Source organism: Centroberyx gerrardi, chromosome 23 (assembly GCF_048128805.1).
Source record: "Centroberyx gerrardi isolate f3 chromosome 23, fCenGer3.hap1.cur.20231027, whole genome shotgun sequence".
Classification (NCBI taxonomy): domain Eukaryota; kingdom Metazoa; phylum Chordata; class Actinopteri; order Beryciformes; family Berycidae; genus Centroberyx; species Centroberyx gerrardi.
In genome coordinates this window covers 19,546,073-19,565,847 of record NC_136019.1, presented here as the reverse complement: position 1 = coordinate 19,565,847, position 19,775 = coordinate 19,546,073, and the positions used below count along the sequence as shown (strand labels likewise).

The window sequence follows — 19,775 nt, the reverse complement described above, 5'->3', positions numbered from 1 at the left end:
AGAAGAGGTTTAGCCACCTGAAAATCTCACATCAAACCAGAAAACGCTCCAATTATAAAGGGGCTTTAGCCTCGGTGGATTAGTATTGAAGCTGAAGGCACTTAGCAGTTTGAGCTTCCAGGTGGTGATGAAGGGGGGTATTTGCTTACATATTACTCTTGTCGAACTTCAACATTTTCATGAGCTTACTATTCAAATATGTATTATGATTTTTCATGCAGGCGTCAATACATTTGCATGCTGAGCATTCTCAACACAGTCTGTTGACAACAGGCCAGAGCATCTCTTGAGTTTTCATATTCCTGCATAGGGGCAGACAACAATATTATGCCTGATCCATTTCTGTAGCAATGGATAACAGGTGCAGTTTCACTGGAGTTTATCTTCTCAGACACTGGACAGGACAAACTCCAGTGAAAGTGCATCCAAGTGATTTTTTAAATGTATTCATTTTCATGTATTTATTTTATTTGTTCTTTGAAACATGAAGACCTGGACCCCAATGCCATCCATAAGTGAACCTCACATTCCACACTATACTCATGTTTTCTGAGGTGAATCCATCCCACACCCTGAAATCCATTGAGATTCCATTGAGACCTGTTATCAGCTTTTGTTGGCTAAAAAGGAAGAGTAACTGCAATATTGAATGGCAAATAATGTTTGAAACCTATAGCAACAATCTAAGTATGACATCTGAGCAGCAAAAGATATGAAATGTTGGTCAAATATTGTCAGTGACACAATTTAGCTCTAATGAAACAAGGGGTGTATTTACCTTTGCACAAACTATTTTTCATTTATTTGAATTTTCTCCTTAGTGTAATAGAAAACGTTGTATAGATCTCAGACGACGAAAACATTTTTTGTTTTCATTTTAAAATAATTTTGTAGCCCAACAAATTGTGCAAAAACTCAACGGGTGCACACACTTTTTCATGGCGCTGTATGTAAGACTCAAATTATATGTAGGGCCAAAATCACAGAACTTACCCTTTAAGGATTTGACCCACAATCCTCAGGAGTCTTTTACACAGTTCATCTTGAACTGTGTAAAAGCTTATTCTCTGAACTACTGACTGATGATTGATAAGCTTATGTGAGATGATTCCATTGTCCTCTTGGTGTTGGATCTCAAAACATAATCATCACACAACTTCTACTTGGGAAAGTCAACTTATGAAGTTTTATGGATAAGATAACATTTTCTATACACTAATACACTAAGTCATGTTTCAGCTGGATGGAAGATTCATTCCAAATGAATGTGTCACTGCCCATGACAAAGGTGTGGCTCTGGAAAAATTGATTTGCCTATTGGCATCATTAATACAGGTAGAAGATGCTTTAAAGTGGTGTACAACAGCACATTGTGCACAGAGCGCAGAGGAACTGTTCACTCATCCAGCATCATGAAGGAAAAGGTCTTGTTGGGTATCTTCTTTCTCTCAGGTCAATGAAATCTTTAAGGTCAAATTGTGCATATTACTGAACAATACTGATATAATATTGTACACAACTTTGTATTGTGTTATTGTAATACAATACACAATTCTATGTACAATAGTGATTTGCAGAGCCGGCCCCAGACATAAACAGTTTAAGTGCTGTTTTAGGGCCACACACGTCTGTGGTCCATCATGGGGCCTTATAATCAAGGATTTGAGGATCTGAGTGTATAGATCTACTGTTGCAGTGAAATCATACAGGAAAGCAAGGTCTTCAGTTATCAATATAATAATGAACAGGCATAGAAAGTAGGCTATAATATTGTTGCTGAATGATACTTATGAAACTGAATTACATTTAGGTTACCCAGGTTTGAGCTCTATACACACACATCCGTGCACACAGGCTTATAATTAACTAGCTAACCTAGCATGATGATTTTTTTTTTTTGTCTTGATAGAGTACACTGTAATGCACAAGACAGTTGTCAACAATTGTATCCCTCTGAGTAAGCTTGGAATAGTTTTCAGACTATAACAACTTTTTGAATGCCTAATAAAAAGTCTATTCCAGGGTTGCATTACTGAGATCACCTGGTTAGACCCTTTCACACCACCAGTTCTAACTTTTACCCAGCTCATTGCTTTGGTATGAAACCGGCTGTACAGTTTAATTCCATATGTGATGACTGCTGTAAGCAAGGAAATGTGTTTATCCGGTCAGCTGCGCATGTGTAATGTTTAGTGTTATAGGGCCACACATTTCTTGTTTAAGGAGGCCAAAACCCTGGGGCCGGCCCTGGTGATTTTCTTATTCTTGTTACCATACTGCTGATTCTCTCTGAGAGAAAGTACCATGATGTCAGTTTGAGCAACTCAAGCACATTACCTGACATGTTAAAAGATGTTAATAACTAGTGGGCATGTATGTTGACACAGACTTTAGAGTGTGGATGCAAACCTAGCTCTACAGCCTCACAGCACTCATACAGACTTTGTCCTCACAGGGTGGCACACCTTCTCCACATGCCTTCCTCGTCAGTACCACTATGTTGCTGAACCAAAGAACTGGACCGAAGCCCAGAGCTACTGCAGAGAGAAATACACAGACCTGGCCACCATAGACAATATGGAAGAAATGAACCAACTCATTAACACAGTTCCATCTTCAGATTATTTTGGGTACATCTGGATTGGCCTGCGCGATGTAATTGATTGGAGGTGGTCTTTTTCAGATGCATCTTACTACACAGAGGGTGGGGCTGACTACAGGAACTGGGAGACGAGCAGCTATCAACCTGATAATAATGGGAGTCGTCAGTTCTGTGTGAACATTGGAGACAATGGGGGATGGTATGATGACGATTGCAACACAAATTATCCATTCATCTGTTAAAAAGGTAAGAACATAGTAAAGCACAATTTCTGCTCCCATGAAGATGGTTATGAAGTCTAGCTTAAATCAAGCCCAAATCTGAACTGGGGCATTTCTTTAAGTTTGATGGTAGGTTTGGTTTCCTTTCCAAAGGACTCATCACTCATTTTCTTTGCCAAAATCTAATTGTAGGAACAACAATGACGGATCCTGAATTTGTTGTTGTGAATGATCGAATGAATTGGTCCAGTGCTCAGAGGTACTGCAAGGAGAACTTCATAGACTTGGCCAGTGTTAGGAGCCAGACTGAGAACCAGGAGATCCAGAAGTTGGTGCCACAGGGAGACTGGGCCTGGATTGGCCTGTACAGAGAGCCTCCGAGTCGCTGGTCTGACGGGAGCGACTCCTCCTTCACTTACTGGGATGACCCACCTTATTACAGCTTGTCCAATGAGATGTGTGCTGTTGCAAACAAACGGAACTCATTCAAATGGAGAGCAATACCTTGTCATTACAGATTTTACTTTGTCTGCTACAGCTTCCCTGGTGAGTGGTTTGCTGTACTTTGGTTGAGAAGATAGAATACTGAATTGCATCAAAAAAACGTTATTTGTTATTCATATAACCCAGCAAACTCTAGTTGAACCACTGATAGCAGATTTTCTTAAGATGGGACACCTCTAACTCTTTTAGGTGACTTCAACCTCCACACAGAATTTTTTTTACTTGTGATTGCTCTTTTGATCTGGCCTGCTCTGTATCCACAGAAATCCACATCCCATACTGTACCTCCAGTCAGGGACAGACTGGGAATATAAAATGGCCCTGGACGTTTTTCACTCAAACTGGCCCACATGCTCAGCGATACACCACCAGTCATAGACTCCATGCCACACTCTGTGTAAACACCCACACAGTATTGCAAGGGATTGCATAGAATTTTATAAGAAAATAAAAAGAGTTTGCCTCAAACACCAGTCATTATACATTATACCGATACAACATACCTCATTCTGAAGCTTTGAATAAAATAGATTCCGTTGGATTCCAGTTTGTGGCTCCTGTTCCATTGAAGTCTATGACAGAGTGAACAAAATCTAGCTATTTATTTTTTAAAAATAAAATAGTTTGGCACTCACTTAACAGTTTCTGCTTGAATAGATTATACCCCTGGGTGGAACAGTCAATTCTGCATGAAAATAGTGCAATTACATTCAACACCTTTTTTTTTCTACAGCCCTTTGTTATGATCTATGTCACCCATTACTGATAGACAAACAGTTGAAAACATGTTTTAATAAAGCAAACCATTTTCAGCTGTAAACTATAAATATTACTAGATTAGGAGTAGCATCATCATAGAGTCCAAAGTACAAATATACTTTTAAAAAAATTACCAAAAAATGTATATAAATAATATCAAATGTAAATGTAACTTATACTAACAAATTAAAAAAAACTGTTAAGATTTAACAACAGTTGTAAACCAACTGTTTATCCAGCCAAGCAGCAGCACCGGGGTCAGAAAAATGGTCTCCAAACAAACAAAGGTTACTCAGGGACACAGGGAGGAGAGAGACATGATGGATAGCCATGCTGGGGGAGAGAGAGAGAGAGAGGGAGAGAGAGAGATGTTCATCTTTTGTACATATTCTGCTCATGTTCAGCTTGTTCTTAGTTTTCTAGTGATGTGTCGTCTTTTTAAAAGAGAGAGAGAGAGAGAGAGATGTTCCATGGTCCAGCCATACCCTATACTGACCATGAACATCTAACTCTTCATGTTATAAATGATTTGTTCATGCTTTAGACAGCATTTACATTTAAAAGACTCGCAACACCATGCCATTGTATTTGTTCCCACAGCATATTTTGTTCCTCTTCTCCTTCTATCTTTGTCCCTATAAGCGCAAATGAAGCAGATATTTAAGCTGAAGATAAAGCCGGAGGACTCCTCTGTGGATCTGAATGACCCTGCTGTGAAGGCAGACATCTTACAAAAGGCAAGTCTTCTCACATGGGATCTAATGAATGTTGGGTGTTCCAAAAGCCTTGTGTGTAAAATTAGTTACTGTATGTGTCCTGCAGCTCCAGGACAGACTGAAGGACCAAGGGGTGACTGGAGTGGTCCTGAAGTGGCGAGAGCAACCTGATGGAAAAGTCTTCCACAAGGAGGAAAAAAGTCCTGATGAGAAAGAAAAAAGGAAGTGGCAAGAAAAGAGTGACCTTTGAAATTTTAACCCAACTTAAGATTTGCTGAGTGTAGTGTGATTTTCACTGTGAATGTTCTTTCTATTACTGCTACTAAACAGAATATACCATGTAGTTTTCAGAATAATGAATACTTAACCATAGCCTTGAATGTGTAGCCTGTCTAGAGTTTGGTCTTTCATCATCAATGTTATTGTGAGTTTTCATGAAATCATCTCCTGAATAAACCATAATTACAAGCCGACGCTTTGTAACCAGCTTCATGTTTGTGAAATTTGAAAATAAAACAATAAACATACAGTTATGGGAGTGATTTATTCCAGGATGCAGGTTAAGTGCACTACGCTTCCTGATGAGGATGCTTTGACATTTCTTTATACCAAAATCAACAAAACAAACAAACAAGGGAAAAAAATGTAACAGTGTGGTCAAATTCACATGGTCTGTGCCATCAGTTGTGAAAGTCCTTCATGAATATATTGGACTATTGAAATTCCCACTTTCCCCTTTGTTAAAGGGGAACATGATAAAAAGACGACACATCACTAGAAAACTAAGAACAAGCTGAACATGAGCAGAATATGTACAAAAGATGAGTAACGTGTGAATCAGAATGGATGGGTGCCATCTGCTGTTTGCTTGTATCAAATACAAGACCGACCAAATGGTGATCTTGCCAATAATAGTAGCATTGATTGAAGTCTGTGCTCTTCAGTGACCTCTGTAGTCCCTAAAGGCCTTTAGTTCAGAGTCTGTAGACTTGTTCAGTTGCTGTCCAATATATATTATACCTTCAAGACAGCACTGCTTACATCATTAGTAATGTGTATCAAAAATATCCATATACGTAGTCGTGTCTAAATGTAAATATCGTAGATAAGACAATTAAATTCTTTCCAGTTAACAGTGAAGGGATTGTGGTTGGGGTTAGAGAGGCAGAGGAGGAGGAGGAGGAAGGCTATAGGCTAGCTCGTCAGCGTTGCTGCAGCAGCCATCAGCTGGTCAGGTAGGGGATAGAGGGGTAAGATGAGCCAGTGGGTAAGTTGAACCACCCCCTGTGTCCTAGCAATGGTAAGCACTATGTGTCATGTGACCAGGCATTTAGGAAGGGACTTCCATTTCAACATGGCTGCGATGGAACCAGCCACAAAGGACAAGTAGTAAGTACATTTATGCTCATAATGTGTTTTGCAACAAAAAGTAACTTTTTTACATTCATTTTTTAATGGTTGTCAATATCACATTATTATTATCACAATACCAATTTAGCTACATGCAAACATATATACAACAAATGTTGGTCTACTACCAAGGACTAAAACTACATTAATGCAATAGCAAAATGTTAGCAGTGAACTAGTGTGTAGACCTTTTTTGTTTTTTTTTGTTTTTTTTTGTTTTAATAAAGGTGGCTATGGGGTAAATTGAGCCAAAAGCCAAGGAGTAAAATGAGCCAGTTGTTCAACTTACCACCTTGTTGATTTCGGATATTAACAATAGCATTTTAACGAATAACTGTGCAATTTATTAATTTCTTAATGTATTAATTATTAATTAATTTATTATCTTGAACAATATAGAGCAGTGTTTCTGAATGCAGTCCTCAAGGACGCCCTGTCCTGCAACTTTTAGCTCCAAGTCTACTCTTGAACAACTGATTCAGTTAAGGTGTCATGAGAATGTGTGGCCTTTAAAGAGTAGAGTTGTATTTTGTATTTCCCTGCAGCCTGGATAGATGGAATATTGAGTAGGTGTGGCTTCACAGCTAGCTGTGCAAGAATTAAGTAGACAGACGAGGTGGTAAACATTCCATCAAAGTCCCTATTATATTTTGTTTCCATGTTCCTAAGTCTAGTTTGTGTTGCCTATGTGTGATTTTAACATGTTTAATTCCAACAAGTAGCCACTTTAGCCTTTATTAGGGCTTGGTTCAATAAAAAAAAGTTAAGTCATGGAATATTGAGTTGTAGGGGAATATTGAAATGAATGTTTAATAGCCTAGAGTGTACACAAAGCCTATTTGTTGCTGCTGGATAGCAGTTTGTTTACGAAAAACATTTGCATTTAGTTTGCAGCAATGTCCATTTTTAAATAATTTGGCTTTGAATCTTTTATTTTCAAGACTTTGCAAGTAATGTTACTTGTAATGTCAAGCAATGTCACATTTAGCTCAGGTTGGCTTGCAAAATGACATGCAAGAACGTTTTACTACTGTTCTTGTTTACTATTAATGTTATGCGAAAAACTATTGAAAAAATAAGCCAAAAATAGTTTTAATAAAGATGTTTTGATGTGACAACCCAATAATTTTTTAATTTGCTATTGGAATCAAAAACAATTGACTAGAGGGACAGCTTACCCTCCTGGCTTGAAACGGTGCGGCCGGGCAGGGCGGCCAGAAGGCCTCGCCAGTCCGGGGACACGTCCTCAGGAAGGCCAAGACCAGGTGGGAGCTGTTCATCAGTCTAATGGCCTGGGGGTAGAAACTGTCTTGCTCACGTTCATGGATAGCTTGTTCTCATCACACCATGACACTAGGTCTGCCGCCTCCCGTAATCATGCCTATAACCGTGATGTCGTCAGCAAATTTAATGATCATGTTGTTATCATGGGTGGCAACACAGTTGTGGGTGGACAGACTGTAGAGCATGGGGCTGAGTACTCATCCCTGGGGAGTGGCGGTGTTCATCTCTATTGTCCTGGAGGTGAGATTCCCAAACTGGGGTCTGCCTGTGAGAAAGTCCAAGATCCAGTCACAGAGAGTGGGGGCCAAGCCACAGCTGTACAGTTTGTCTGTGAGTTTGGAAGGGGTGATTGTGTTGAATGCCGAGCTATACAGTAGATTACAAACAGCATTCATACATAACTTTCCCTTTTTTCCAAATGGGAGAGGGCTGTGTGGATGGCTGTGGAAATTAGGGATGCACCGATCCGATACTTGGTATCGGTATCGGGCCGATATTGGCCTAAAATGCTGGATCGGACATCGGTGGCAGCTAACGTTATAATCCGATCCGATCCAGAGCAATCAGTTTGAGCCCCCAGAGTAATAAACGGGCGTAGTCGCCTGCCGTAAAACATGCCTGAGTTTGCACGTGACGCGACACAAGTGAGTGAAGAAGTTGGAAAAAGAAAGCGAGCGTGCAGGCAATGTGCTGATGTAAACATGTCAGCGGTTGGGAATTATTTTAGCCCCAAAGGGATGCTAGATGGCTATGGTATTACTTGATGGCTATGCCATTACTAGCGTCCCAAAGATCTTTATCCAACTCACTTTACCAAGAACGTCATCTGGCGACGCCTTCCAAACGCCTGCTCCTTAGCTCAAACTTACATCGAGTGTCCTTGGGCTTAGTATCATGTACACGCCACCATAAAGGTTTCAATTAAGTCTTCCGTTTTCACAAAACAAAGCTTTTTGGAGATGGGGGCTAAAGCTAATGCTACCACGCTGATGACGCTGACGCGACCTGTGCGTGCGTCAGGGTCAGTGACTGTCAACACTGTCAGTGAACGGAGGAACAGGCTGACAGCAGAGAGAGGTGAGATGCTTCTGTTTCTGAAGAAAAACCTGCCCCTTGTCCTTAAGTGATTAAAACTAGACTAGACTTGGCACACACTGGATGTTATGCCCAGAAAAAGCCTATGTGTAGCAGTACTTTTTCTGTCAGTTATTCACACTAAAGAAGAGGAAAAAAAATATAAGCAAAGGCTGTATGGTTGTTTCAATATTGTTTTGTAGCAGTATGCACTGGTCAGTTTATTGCTCTTTTGCACTTTTGTGAGTTTTTTTGCACTGTATCCCTATATTGCAGCAGTCTTTTATATATCCTAGGAACTGTCATTCCTATTTTGGTCAGTTCTTTTGGCCTGCTGCTTTTCTTTTTTTTAACAATAAAATGATTGTTCCCATATTATTTACATGTTGTATGCAGCTGTGTAATTACAGAAGAAAAAAAGGGGTCAATATCGGATCGGTACTCGGTATCGGTTGATACTCAAAATTCTGGTATCGTTATCGGATCGGCAGTAAAAAAACTGTATCGGTGCATCCCTAGTGGAAATAGCATCCTCTGTGGACCTATGTGAGCGATAAGCAAACTGCAGGGGGTCTAATGTGTACGGTATATTGTTCTGGATGTGGGCTAGGACTACCCGCTCAAAACACTTCATAATTATTGGAGTGAGTGCTACTGGCCTATAGTCATTCAGACAAGTCACTGGCTTTTTCTTTGGGACTGGAATGATAGTGGTTGTTTTGAAGCAGGTGGGGACAGTGGCCTGGGTAAGGGATAGTTTGAAGGTATCAGTGAAGATGTCTGCCAGTTCTGATGCACACACCTTAACCCTCTAGACCCCAGTACAATTCTAGAATGTTGCTGCAGTTCACTGGGAATTCTCACTTAAATCAGCATTTTCTTGCTCATTCCAAACAAACAGCTATATCTAAAAAATAAAAAGAAATTGACAATCACAAGTTTTTCCATTTAAAAAAAGACAACTTTCCCTTTAATTTGGTACCAAATACATGGCAAGGCGATGCAGGGCGTCTCCTTCAGTGTCATTCAAAGTATGACAACAAAACAGATCCTTCCTATCTTGGCTAACGATAAGCTTTCAAAATCCATACAAAACCTCCAGCGCCTCAACCCACACAGTAATAAGGTCAGACAGTAGTAGTCGCCAAACAAATATGGAACAAGTTGCCAAACTTATATGGATAAAAGTCGCCTCAACCCGGCCAGTCCTCCTACCGACTCTTCGGCGTACCGCCTCCCGGAAAACAGCGTCCGTCTCCGGCGGTAGGTCCCGCTGTTTAGTGAAGGTGATCTTGTGTCTTGTTTTATCGAGCAAGAACAAGCGATTTCGATCAAAAGACTTCAACTCACAATGTCTTCGTAACTTTCCACTACATACGGCGGGTCAGGTTCTGTCTCACAGCACAATCTGACAGCTTCCAGAAGGTTGAAAAAGCGTGACGCTTAGCCGGCGAAGCCATTTTTAGATCTACCGGTGGAGGACGACTACACCCGGGGAAAATCAAACATCTGTGTCACCAGCTAAATTTTCCGGTTCCGGTTCATTGATGACAACTTGAAGTATATATAAAACAAAGCTGATAACTTGATTTTCAGTTTTTGGTACATTTTAAACGATTTAAAAATGACGGGCGCTCTCGGGCGCTATGGGGTCTAGAGGGGACCCGTCCGGGTATTTTGTCTGGGCCCCCAGCCTTGCGTGGGTTAACTCTCCTCAGGGTCTTGTATACTTCAGCAGAGGAGACTGTTAGTGTTGGCTGCTGTGTTCCAGTAGCAGCTTGGGATGTCCTCTGTGTCTCAGTGTTAGAAGCTTTGAAGCGAGCACAGAAGATGTTAAGTTGGTCTGGTAGGGAGGCATAGATGGTGGCTACCTCACAGCTCCTGCTCCTGTAGTCTGTGATATGTTGCAGGCCTTGTCACATATGACGGGCATCAGAGACAGAGTAGTAGTCCTCCAGTTTTTGTCTGTACTGCTTCTTAACATCTTTAACTCTTCTTCGGAGGCCATACCTTGCTTTCTTATAGTCCTCAGCGTTGCCTGATTTGAAAGCAGCAACATGGGCCGTACCTGACTGTTTATCCGGGGCTTTTGATTGGGGTATGTACGTATGGGTAACGTGGGTACTATGTTATCAATGCAGGTGCTGATGTAACTGGTCACACACACTGAGCTTCTTCAGACCACACTGTGATTCTCTTACTCACAGGGGCAGCTTGCTTCAGGAGTTGTTTGGAAGCAGGGTAGAGAAACAGAGATGTGACCAGCTGTGCCAAGCAAAGCTGTCTGGCAGTGTTGAGAGCGGAGGAGAGGCGAAGCAGCTCCCTCAAACCAGCCACAGACTGGATAGTTTAGTGTCCCATGGTCTAAATGCTCTTTCAGAGGCTTTTCCACCCTGACAAAAATAATATTTGGGGGAAAAGCTGAATATTTTTATTTATTTATTTATTTTTGGCATGGAAATGGTCGTAATGTAATAACACTGAATAGCAACACCAAATACATATTTGCATTTTTCCTCATATGTGCAGATAAGGCCCTCATGCACCCACGCAATACGATATATATAGAATATGAAAAACAAACTGATCCGCATCATAGACAGATTCAAGGAAAACATGTAACAGCATGCAAACTGTGTCTCTCTGTGTTTGTTTCACAGGAATGGGAGCTGAAGAACGACACATAAACCGCCCCACCCCTCAAATCAGCCTGTTCTTATTTACCTTTTTTATATAGAAAATGTGAATATATTTATTTAAAAACTGTTCATACAGTGAGAGAGGTTGAGGAGGACACGAGCATAGCATTCACATTGTTATTGAAATAAAATAAGTGTTGCTGGTGTTTGTATAAGTATCACTACATACAGAAATGGCAACCTTTTTTTAACTCACCATTTTGTGCTATTAAGCAATAAGATCAACCAAGGGTCACATTTCAAAAAGCAGGATTGTTCTCAGGATCAGCCAAATAACATCATGAAATAACATGTTACTGTAATCGAGTGTTAATTATAATGGAAGAGGATTGGTATGGCTGCGAGACATCTTGAAGAACAAATATCTAATGTTAATTTGAGAAATGATTTAAAGCATTAACGTTAAAGCTGCACTAGGCAAGATTTTTATGTAAAAATGCACCCGTCAATCTAAATCATGAAGTGGGGCTGCAACAGAGAAGAACGTCCCATCTGTAGATTCACTCTATTTGCCCAAATTAAATTCTGGTGTCAGTATGGTCACTGGTGAGAAATTTTCTCCACAGGAAATGAGGAATCAAAACTTCAGAGTGAAATCCAAAAGATGACTCTGCTCATGCAGCAGTGTTTGTTTTTGCACCTTAGACGTTTTCTACTGCATTGTATTTCTCAGACAGTCTCCACCTCGGGGACAGACATGCCTGTACATAAAGTAATAAACCCACTGAGAAACACCTCTTTGTTGACTGTGTGTGATTCATTAACTGTGCACAAAGCCGCCTGATAGTGCTGGTCAAAGTATATTATATGTAAATCTCAGTAGTTTGACCACATAACAGTTATTAGTACACAGGACCATGCTAATCGAGATTGCGTCCAATTCACTAACACTTTGCATACTTACTTATCTTTGCCTAGGTTTAAAACCAACATCGGTAAATTTTCTTTTAAGTTTTGTGGTGCTGAGAACTGGAATAAGTTAATTCCCACTGCACATAAAAGGTAGAGCCAACCCACACCTTTTTAAAAAGCAGGTCAAAACCTGGCTCATAGAAAATTTGAAAATATATTTAGCCTAGGAATAATCCAGATTGAATTGTTGTGGTATTGTGTGGTTTGGTTGTACTAATTGGGTTATTGTTAATTGAACCTGTTTTTGCTATATGTGTTTTTAGTTTGGTTTGTTGTTGAGGTCTCTGCCTGCCTGATGCCACTTTATTGTGTTATCCTTGTCAAATTAACCTGAGATGCATTTTGTTTATTGCACCTGTCTTGCTTTTTATTCTCAAATAAACTAAACTAAGCATCACCATCATCCCCAAATTATTATTGTGTATAAAATATCCTTTAAAGGCTTTGCACAAAGAGATGTGTCCATTCAGAAGAGGTTTAGCCACCTGAAAATCTCACAGACCAGAAAATGCTCCAATTATAAAGGGGCTTTAGCCTCGGTGGATTAGTATTAAAGCTGAAGGCACTTCGCAGTTTGAGCTTCCATGTGGTGATGAAGGGGGGTATTTCAACTTCAACATTTTTTGCTATTCAAACATGTATTATGATGTTTCATGCAGGCGTCAATACATTTGCATGCTGAGCATTCTCAAAACAGTCTGTTGACAGCAGGCCAGAGCATCTCTTGAGTTTTCATATTCCTGCATAGGGGCAAAAGGCCTCTGCCCTTTTCGCTGTGAGTGCTGAAGTGCCCCTTTTTTCTGTTTTTTTTTAGCTATATACCTTCATTTAACCAGGGTAGGTCCAGGCCCTAATGGCCACTTCCAATACTTCATAATTTTTTTGGCATTTTCAACTTAATTGACAGGGCAGTAGAGATTGACAGGACAGACAGGGCAGAGAGAGGGGATGACAGGCAGCAGAGGCACGGGCCAGATTCAAACCTGTGCCGCTGCTTTACAGTTTTTTACAATTGGTTACAAGCATGTCTCAATGCTAGACTCACTTTTTCAAAACTCTTCACACAACAGAAGTGTATGCGGACCAAACTGTGACTGACTCTTGCCTTGCTTTAACACAAAATGCATTGGTTTAACACAAAAGACATTCAATGACCACAACTTTCAGAATTCTTGAATTCTTTTCTCACTCAAAGTCGACCACCAGCAGAACCATGTGTATCTACAGCCCATTTTGCAAATGCTTACATACTCTTTTCAAAACTTAAATTTACAAGTTCAAAACCATACATACATTCAAGTGGACAGCAATTTGCCTTCCCATTCCATTGAAATACATTCAAAATCCTAAAAAAAGATGGTTATGGAGACAAATAGTGAAAAATTATTGATTGAAATTATGTAAATGAGACCAACCACAGGTGATTTCATCTCAGTCCCATCTCATTACCACCTATACAGGTGTGATGTGGACGAAAACCTGTGGCCAAACGCAGGAGACCGGGTGGACTACTGTAACATGATTTGTATGTTTTGTTTTTTGTTTTGTTTTTTGAGCAAACTATTACAGTATTGACTTTTGTTTTCCTTACAGCAATTTTCATTTACTCTACTTTATTTTTGAATTACTTTATGGTAAAAAAAAAAAAAAAAGCACATTGAAGCTTTTCCTGTTTTCCTGTTGCATTCCTATGACTTGTTCCTGTAGTATACTGTAGTACATTCTATAAAGAGGTACCATTCTTACTGTATTTTGTAATGGGAACTTTGTTTATTGTAAAATAAGACAATGTACACATTTCTTATACAATTAACAATAACAACAAAAAATATATATACACACAACAAAAAACTATAGAGCACAAAATTATTTACTACATCAAAGATTGCCATAAAATGACGCATCTACTGTAATGTTACCTGTTGTTAGCGTTTTTTAGGTAATTGTGTTATGAGTGACAAAGTGTTGCTGTTGGAGAAAACTAGTGCTATTATTTGACTTTGACACAAGTATGCAGTGTTTTGGTAGTTTTGGTGCATTTTGGGTGTGAAATTAACTGTTGTGCCAAGCTGCGTGTTGGTACAGACAACAGTGTGAAGAGTTTTGAAAAAGTGGACTCAGTATTGAGAAAAGTTTGTAACCAATTGTAAAAAACTGTAATGGTACGCGTTCCACCTGTTGAACCACCGGGGCTCCGGCCCCTTCCATGCTTCATTTTTGCCCTACTGTCACACCAGAGGGGCACTTGAGCTGCTCAAACCCCATCTGGTGTGACATTACGGCAAAAATGACTGAAAAATGCAAATGAATTATGTCTCTTTTCTACTGTGGGGCACCCTAGTAAAACATGAAACCCTCACTTTTTTCATCCAATGGGACACCTAACAGCTGGTTGATGCACTGACTCACTGTTTACCTGTTGGTCTGTCAGCCAGGCAGCACCAGACTGTGTGTTTGTATGTGTGTGTGTGTGTGTGTGTGTGTGTGTGTGTGTGTACATGTGTTGTCTGTTTACATGTGTGTGTTCACAGTAAGTGTAGGTTGATGAGGTCGTGCCACTTTAAAAGTACCTTAATAATTGTTTTCATTCAGCTTCATTCAGTTTTCATGTCATTCTATTCAATCAATTTTGATTTGAAATTATGTTGGTGTTAGGTCAGACTTTAATGAAGGATTTTTTACTTGGCTAAATTTCATTTACCAAGTTGATATAAAATGATTTTGCAGCAGTCAAGGAAAATAGATAAATTGCATCCTGCAACATCCAGGCAGCATCTATATGCAGTGAAACTGCTGCTGTCTGCCTCAACAAATCAAACAAATAATTCAGCAAGTAGCCTATTTTCCAGCTAGCTTTGTGTTATTTTCTCTAGCTAGCTTATAATCAATCTCGTATTTTATTGATGGTTTTGGTAAGCTATTGATAGCTAGCTTTGAAGTTAAAATGAGGCATCTAGCTTTAGTTGAAGCTAATGTTACTGTGGCAAATAAGTGCCAGCTAGCAGCTATAGTCCTATTACAGCTGCTTCAGTGGAACACTCTTTTTCAAAGCTGAAGCTGGTAAAAGACCAATCTCGGAACCCATTGTCTATCGGTCTGATGACAATTAGACTCTGGGGGCGACGGCCAATATTTCGGGGTTTCCGGTGTAGCCAGCGGAAGACTTCCTCTTCCGTGCGCCTGTTCAAGTTCAAGTTCAAGCCTATTCACAAAGTCAACCATAAGTGTGTTTTTGCATAAAGCGGGCAATTGTTATCACTAGCAGAGGTGAGAAGCAGGTGTAAAAATATCCCTTGATTTGCCTATTGGCGTCATTAATACAGGTAGAAGATGCTTTAAAGTGGTGTACAACAGCACATTGTGCACAGAGCGCAGAGGAACTGTTCACTCATCCAGCATCATGAAGGAAAAGGTCTTGTTGGGTATCTTCTTTCTCTCAGGTCAGTGAAATCTTTGTTAAGGTCAAATTGTGCATATTACTGAATAATACTGATATAATATTGTTCACAACTTTGCATTGTGTTATTGTAATACAATACACAATTCTATGTACAATAGTGATTTGCAGAGCCGGCCCCAGACATAAACAGTTTAAGCGCTCTTTTAGGGCCACACATGAGGCCTCATACACACACATCCGAGTACACAGGCTTATAATTAACTAGCTAACCTTACATGATCTATATCTTTTTTGTCTTGATAGATTACACTGTACTGCACAAGACAGTTGTCAACAATTGTATCCCTCTGAGTAAGCTTGGAATAGTTTTCAGACTATAACAACTTTTTGAATGCCTAATAAAAAGTCTATTCCAGGGTTGCATTACTGAGATCACCTGGTTAGACCCTTTCACACCACCAGTTCTAACTTTTACCCAGCTCATTGCTTTGGTATGAAAGGGGCTGTACAGTTTCATTCCATATGTGATGACTGCTGTAAGCAAGGAAATGTGTTTATCCGGTCAGCTGCGCATGTGTAATGTTTAGTGTTATAGGGCCACACATTTCTTGTTTAGGGCCACACATTTCTTGTTTAGGGCCACCAAAACCCTGGGGCCGGCCCTGGTGATTTTCTTATTCTTGTTACCATACTGCTGATTCTCTCTGAGATAAAGTACCATGATGTCAGTTTGAGCAACTCAAGCACATTACCTGACATGTTAAAAGATGTAAATAACTTGTGGCCATGTATGTTGACACAGACTTTAGAGTGTGGATGCAAACCTAGCTCTACAGCCTCACAGCACTCATACAGACTTTGTCCTCACAGGGTGGCACACCTTCTCCACATGCCTTCCTCGTCAGTACCACTATGTTGCTGAACCAAAGAACTGGACCGAAGCCCAGAGCTACTGCAGAGAGAAATACACAGACCTGGCCACCATAGACAATATGGAAGAAATGAACCACCTCATCAACACAGTTAAAGAATTAGGTAGCGTTGGGTCGGTCTGGATTGGCCTGCGCGATGTAATTGATTGGAGGTGGTCTTTTTCAGATGCGTCTTACTACCCAGAGGGTGGGGCTGACTACAGGAACTGGAACATAGACTTCAATCAACCTGATAATTATAGGGGTCGTCAGTTTTGTGTGAACATCAGAGACAATGGGGGATGGAGTGATCACGATTGCAACACAAATTATCCATTCATCTGTTATAACGGTAAGAACATAGTAAAGCATTTTCTGCTTTCTGCCCATGAAGATGATTATGAAGTCTAGCTTAAACCAAGCCCAGATATGAACTGGGGCATTTCTTTAAGTTTGATGGTAGGTTTGAATTCCTTTCCAAAGGACTCATCATTTTCTTTGCCAAAATCTAACTGTAGGAACAACGATGGATCCCCAATTTGTTGTTATAAATGATCGAATGAATTGGTCCAGTGCTCAGAGGTACTGCAAGGAGAACTTCATAGACTTGGCCAGTGTTAGGAGCCAGACTGAGAACCAGGAGATCCAGAAGTTGGTGCCACAGGGAGACTGGGCCTGGATTGGCCTGTACAGAGAGCCTCCGAGTCGCTGGTCTGATGGGAGCGACTCCTCCTTCACTTACTGGGACGACCCACATTATTGGAGCTTGTCCAATGAGATGTGTGCTGTTGCAAACAAACGGAACTCATTCAAATGGAGAGCAATACCTTGTCATTACAGACTTTACTTTGTCTGCTACAGCTTCCCTGGTGAGTGGTTTGCTGTACTTTGGTTGAGAAGATAGAATACTGAATTGCATCAAAAAAACGTTATTTGTTATTCATATAACCCAGCAAACTCTAGTTGAACCACTGATAGCAGATTTTCTTAAGATGGGACACCTCTAACTCTTTTAGGTGACTTCAACCTCCACACAGAATTTTTTTTACTTGTGATTGCTCTTTTGATCTGGCCTGCTCTGTATCCACAGAAATCCACATCCCATACTGTACCTCCAGTCAGGGACAGACTGGGAATATAAAATGGCCCTGGACGTTTTTCACTCAAACTGGCCCACATGCTCAGCGATACACCACCAGTCATAGACTCCATGCCACACTCTGTGTAAACACCCACACAGTATTGCAAGGGATTGCATAGAATTTTATAAGAAAATAAAAAGAGTTTGCCTCAAACACCAGTCATTATACATTATACCGATACAACATACCTCATTCTGAAGCTTTGAATAAAATAGATTCCATTGGATTCCAGTTTGTGGCTCCTGTTCCATTGAAGTCTATGACAGAGTGAACAAAATCTAGCTATTTATTTTTTAAAAATAAAATAGTTTGGCACTCACTTAACAGTTTCTGCTTGAATAGATTATACCCCTGGGTGGAACAGTCAATTCTGCATGAAAATAGTGCGATTACATTCAACACCTTTTTTTTTCTACAGCCCTTTGTTATGATCTATGTCACCCATTACTGATAGACAAACAGTTGAAAACATGTTTTAATAAAGCAAACCATTTTCAGCTGTAAACTATAAATATTACTAGATTAGGAGTAGCATCATCATAGAGTCCAAAGTACAAATATACTTTTAAAAAAATTACCAAAAAATGTATATAAATAATATCAAATGTAAATGTAACTTATACTAACAAATTTAAAAAAACTGTTAAGATTTAACAACAGTTGTAAACCAACTGTTTATCCAGCCAAGCAGCAGCACCGGGGTCAGAAAAATGGTCTCCAAACAAACAAAGGTTACTCAGGGACACAGGGAGGAGAGAGACATGATGGATAGCCATGCTGGGGGAGAGAGAGAGAGTGAGAGAGGGAGAGAGAGAGAGAGAGAGAGAGAGAGAGAGAGAGATGTTCATCTTTTGTACATATTCTGCTCATGTTCAGCTTGTTCTTAGTTTTCTAGTGATGTGTCGTCAGGTTGGTTCAATAAAAAAAAGTTAAGTCATGGAATATTGAGTTGTAGGGGAATATTGAAATAAATGTTTAATAGCCTAGAGTGTACACAAAGCCTATTTGTTGCTGCTGGATAGCAGTTTGTTTACGAAAAACATTTGCATTTAGTTTGCAGCAATGTCCATTTTTAAATAATTTGGCTTTGAATCTTTTATTTTCAAGACTTTGCAAGTAATGTTACTTGTAATGTCAAGCAATGTCACATTTAGCTCAGGTTGGCTTGCAAAATGACATGCAAGAACGTTTTACTACTGTTCTTGTTTACTATTAATGTTATGCGAAAAACTATTGAAAAAATAAGCCAAAAATAGTTTTAATAAAGATGTTTTGATGTGACAACCCAATAATTTTTTAATTTGCTATTGGAATCAAAAACAATTGACTAGAGGGACAGCTTACCCTCCTGGCTTGAAACGGTGCGGCCGGGCAGGGCGGCCAGAAGGCCTCGCCAGTCCGGGGACACGTCCTCAGGAAGGCCAAGACCAGGTGGGAGCTGTTCATCAGTCTAATGGCCTGGGGGTAGAAACTGTCTTGCTCACGTTCATGGATAGCTTGTTCTCATCACACCATGACACTAGGTCTGCCGCCTCCCGTAATCATGCCTATAACCGTGATGTCGTCAGCAAATTTAATGATCATGTTGTTATCATGGGTGGCAACACAGTTGTGGGTGGACAGACTGTAGAGCATGGGGCTGAGTACTCATCCCTGGGGAGTGGCGGTGTTCATCTCTATTGTCCTGGAGGTGAGATTCCCAAACTGGGGTCTGCCTGTGAGAAAGTCCAAGATCCAGTCACAGAGAGTGGGGGCCAAGCCACAGCTGTACAGTTTGTCTGTGAGTTTGGAAGGGGTGATTGTGTTGAATGCCGAGCTATACAGTAGATTACAAACAGCATTCATACATAACTTTCCTTTTTTTCCAAATGGGAGAGGGCTGTGTGGATGGCTGTGGAAATTAGGGATGCACCGATCCGATACTTGGTATCGGTATCGGGCCGATATTGGCCTAAAATGCTGGATCGGACATCGGTGGCAGCTAACGTTATAATCCGATCCGATCCAGAGCAATCAGTTTGAGCCCCCAGAGTAATAAACGGGCGTAGTCGCCTGCCGTAAAACATGCCTGAGTTTGCACGTGACGCGACACGAGTGAGTGAAGAAGTTGGAAAAAGAAAGCGAGCGTGCAGGCAATGTGC

The 19,775-nt window shown here is 40.3% G+C and overlaps 1 protein-coding gene and 1 long non-coding RNA gene across 2 annotated transcripts; both read left to right on the top strand.

Moving 5' to 3' along the window:
- Nucleotides 1–1,345: 1,345 nt before the first annotated feature.
- LOC139916940 (snaclec echicetin subunit beta-like) lies at nt 1,346–5,284 on the top strand. The gene is made up of 5 exons (XM_078281839.1): nt 1,346–1,452; nt 2,456–2,848; nt 3,016–3,369; nt 4,729–4,823; nt 4,909–5,284. Exons 3-5 carry the CDS (start codon nt 3,024–3,026, stop codon nt 5,050–5,052), a joined length of 585 nt encoding a protein of 194 aa, XP_078137965.1. The 5' UTR covers nt 1,346–1,452; nt 2,456–2,848; nt 3,016–3,023; the 3' UTR covers nt 5,053–5,284.
- A 10,269-nt stretch (nt 5,285–15,553) lies between these two features.
- Nucleotides 15,554–17,246, top strand: LOC144537909 (uncharacterized). The gene is made up of 3 exons (XR_013503919.1): nt 15,554–15,621; nt 16,452–16,844; nt 17,011–17,246. It is a non-coding gene; the product is annotated as an uncharacterized LOC144537909 (long non-coding RNA).
- The last annotated feature ends 2,529 nt before the right edge of the window (nt 17,247–19,775 follow it).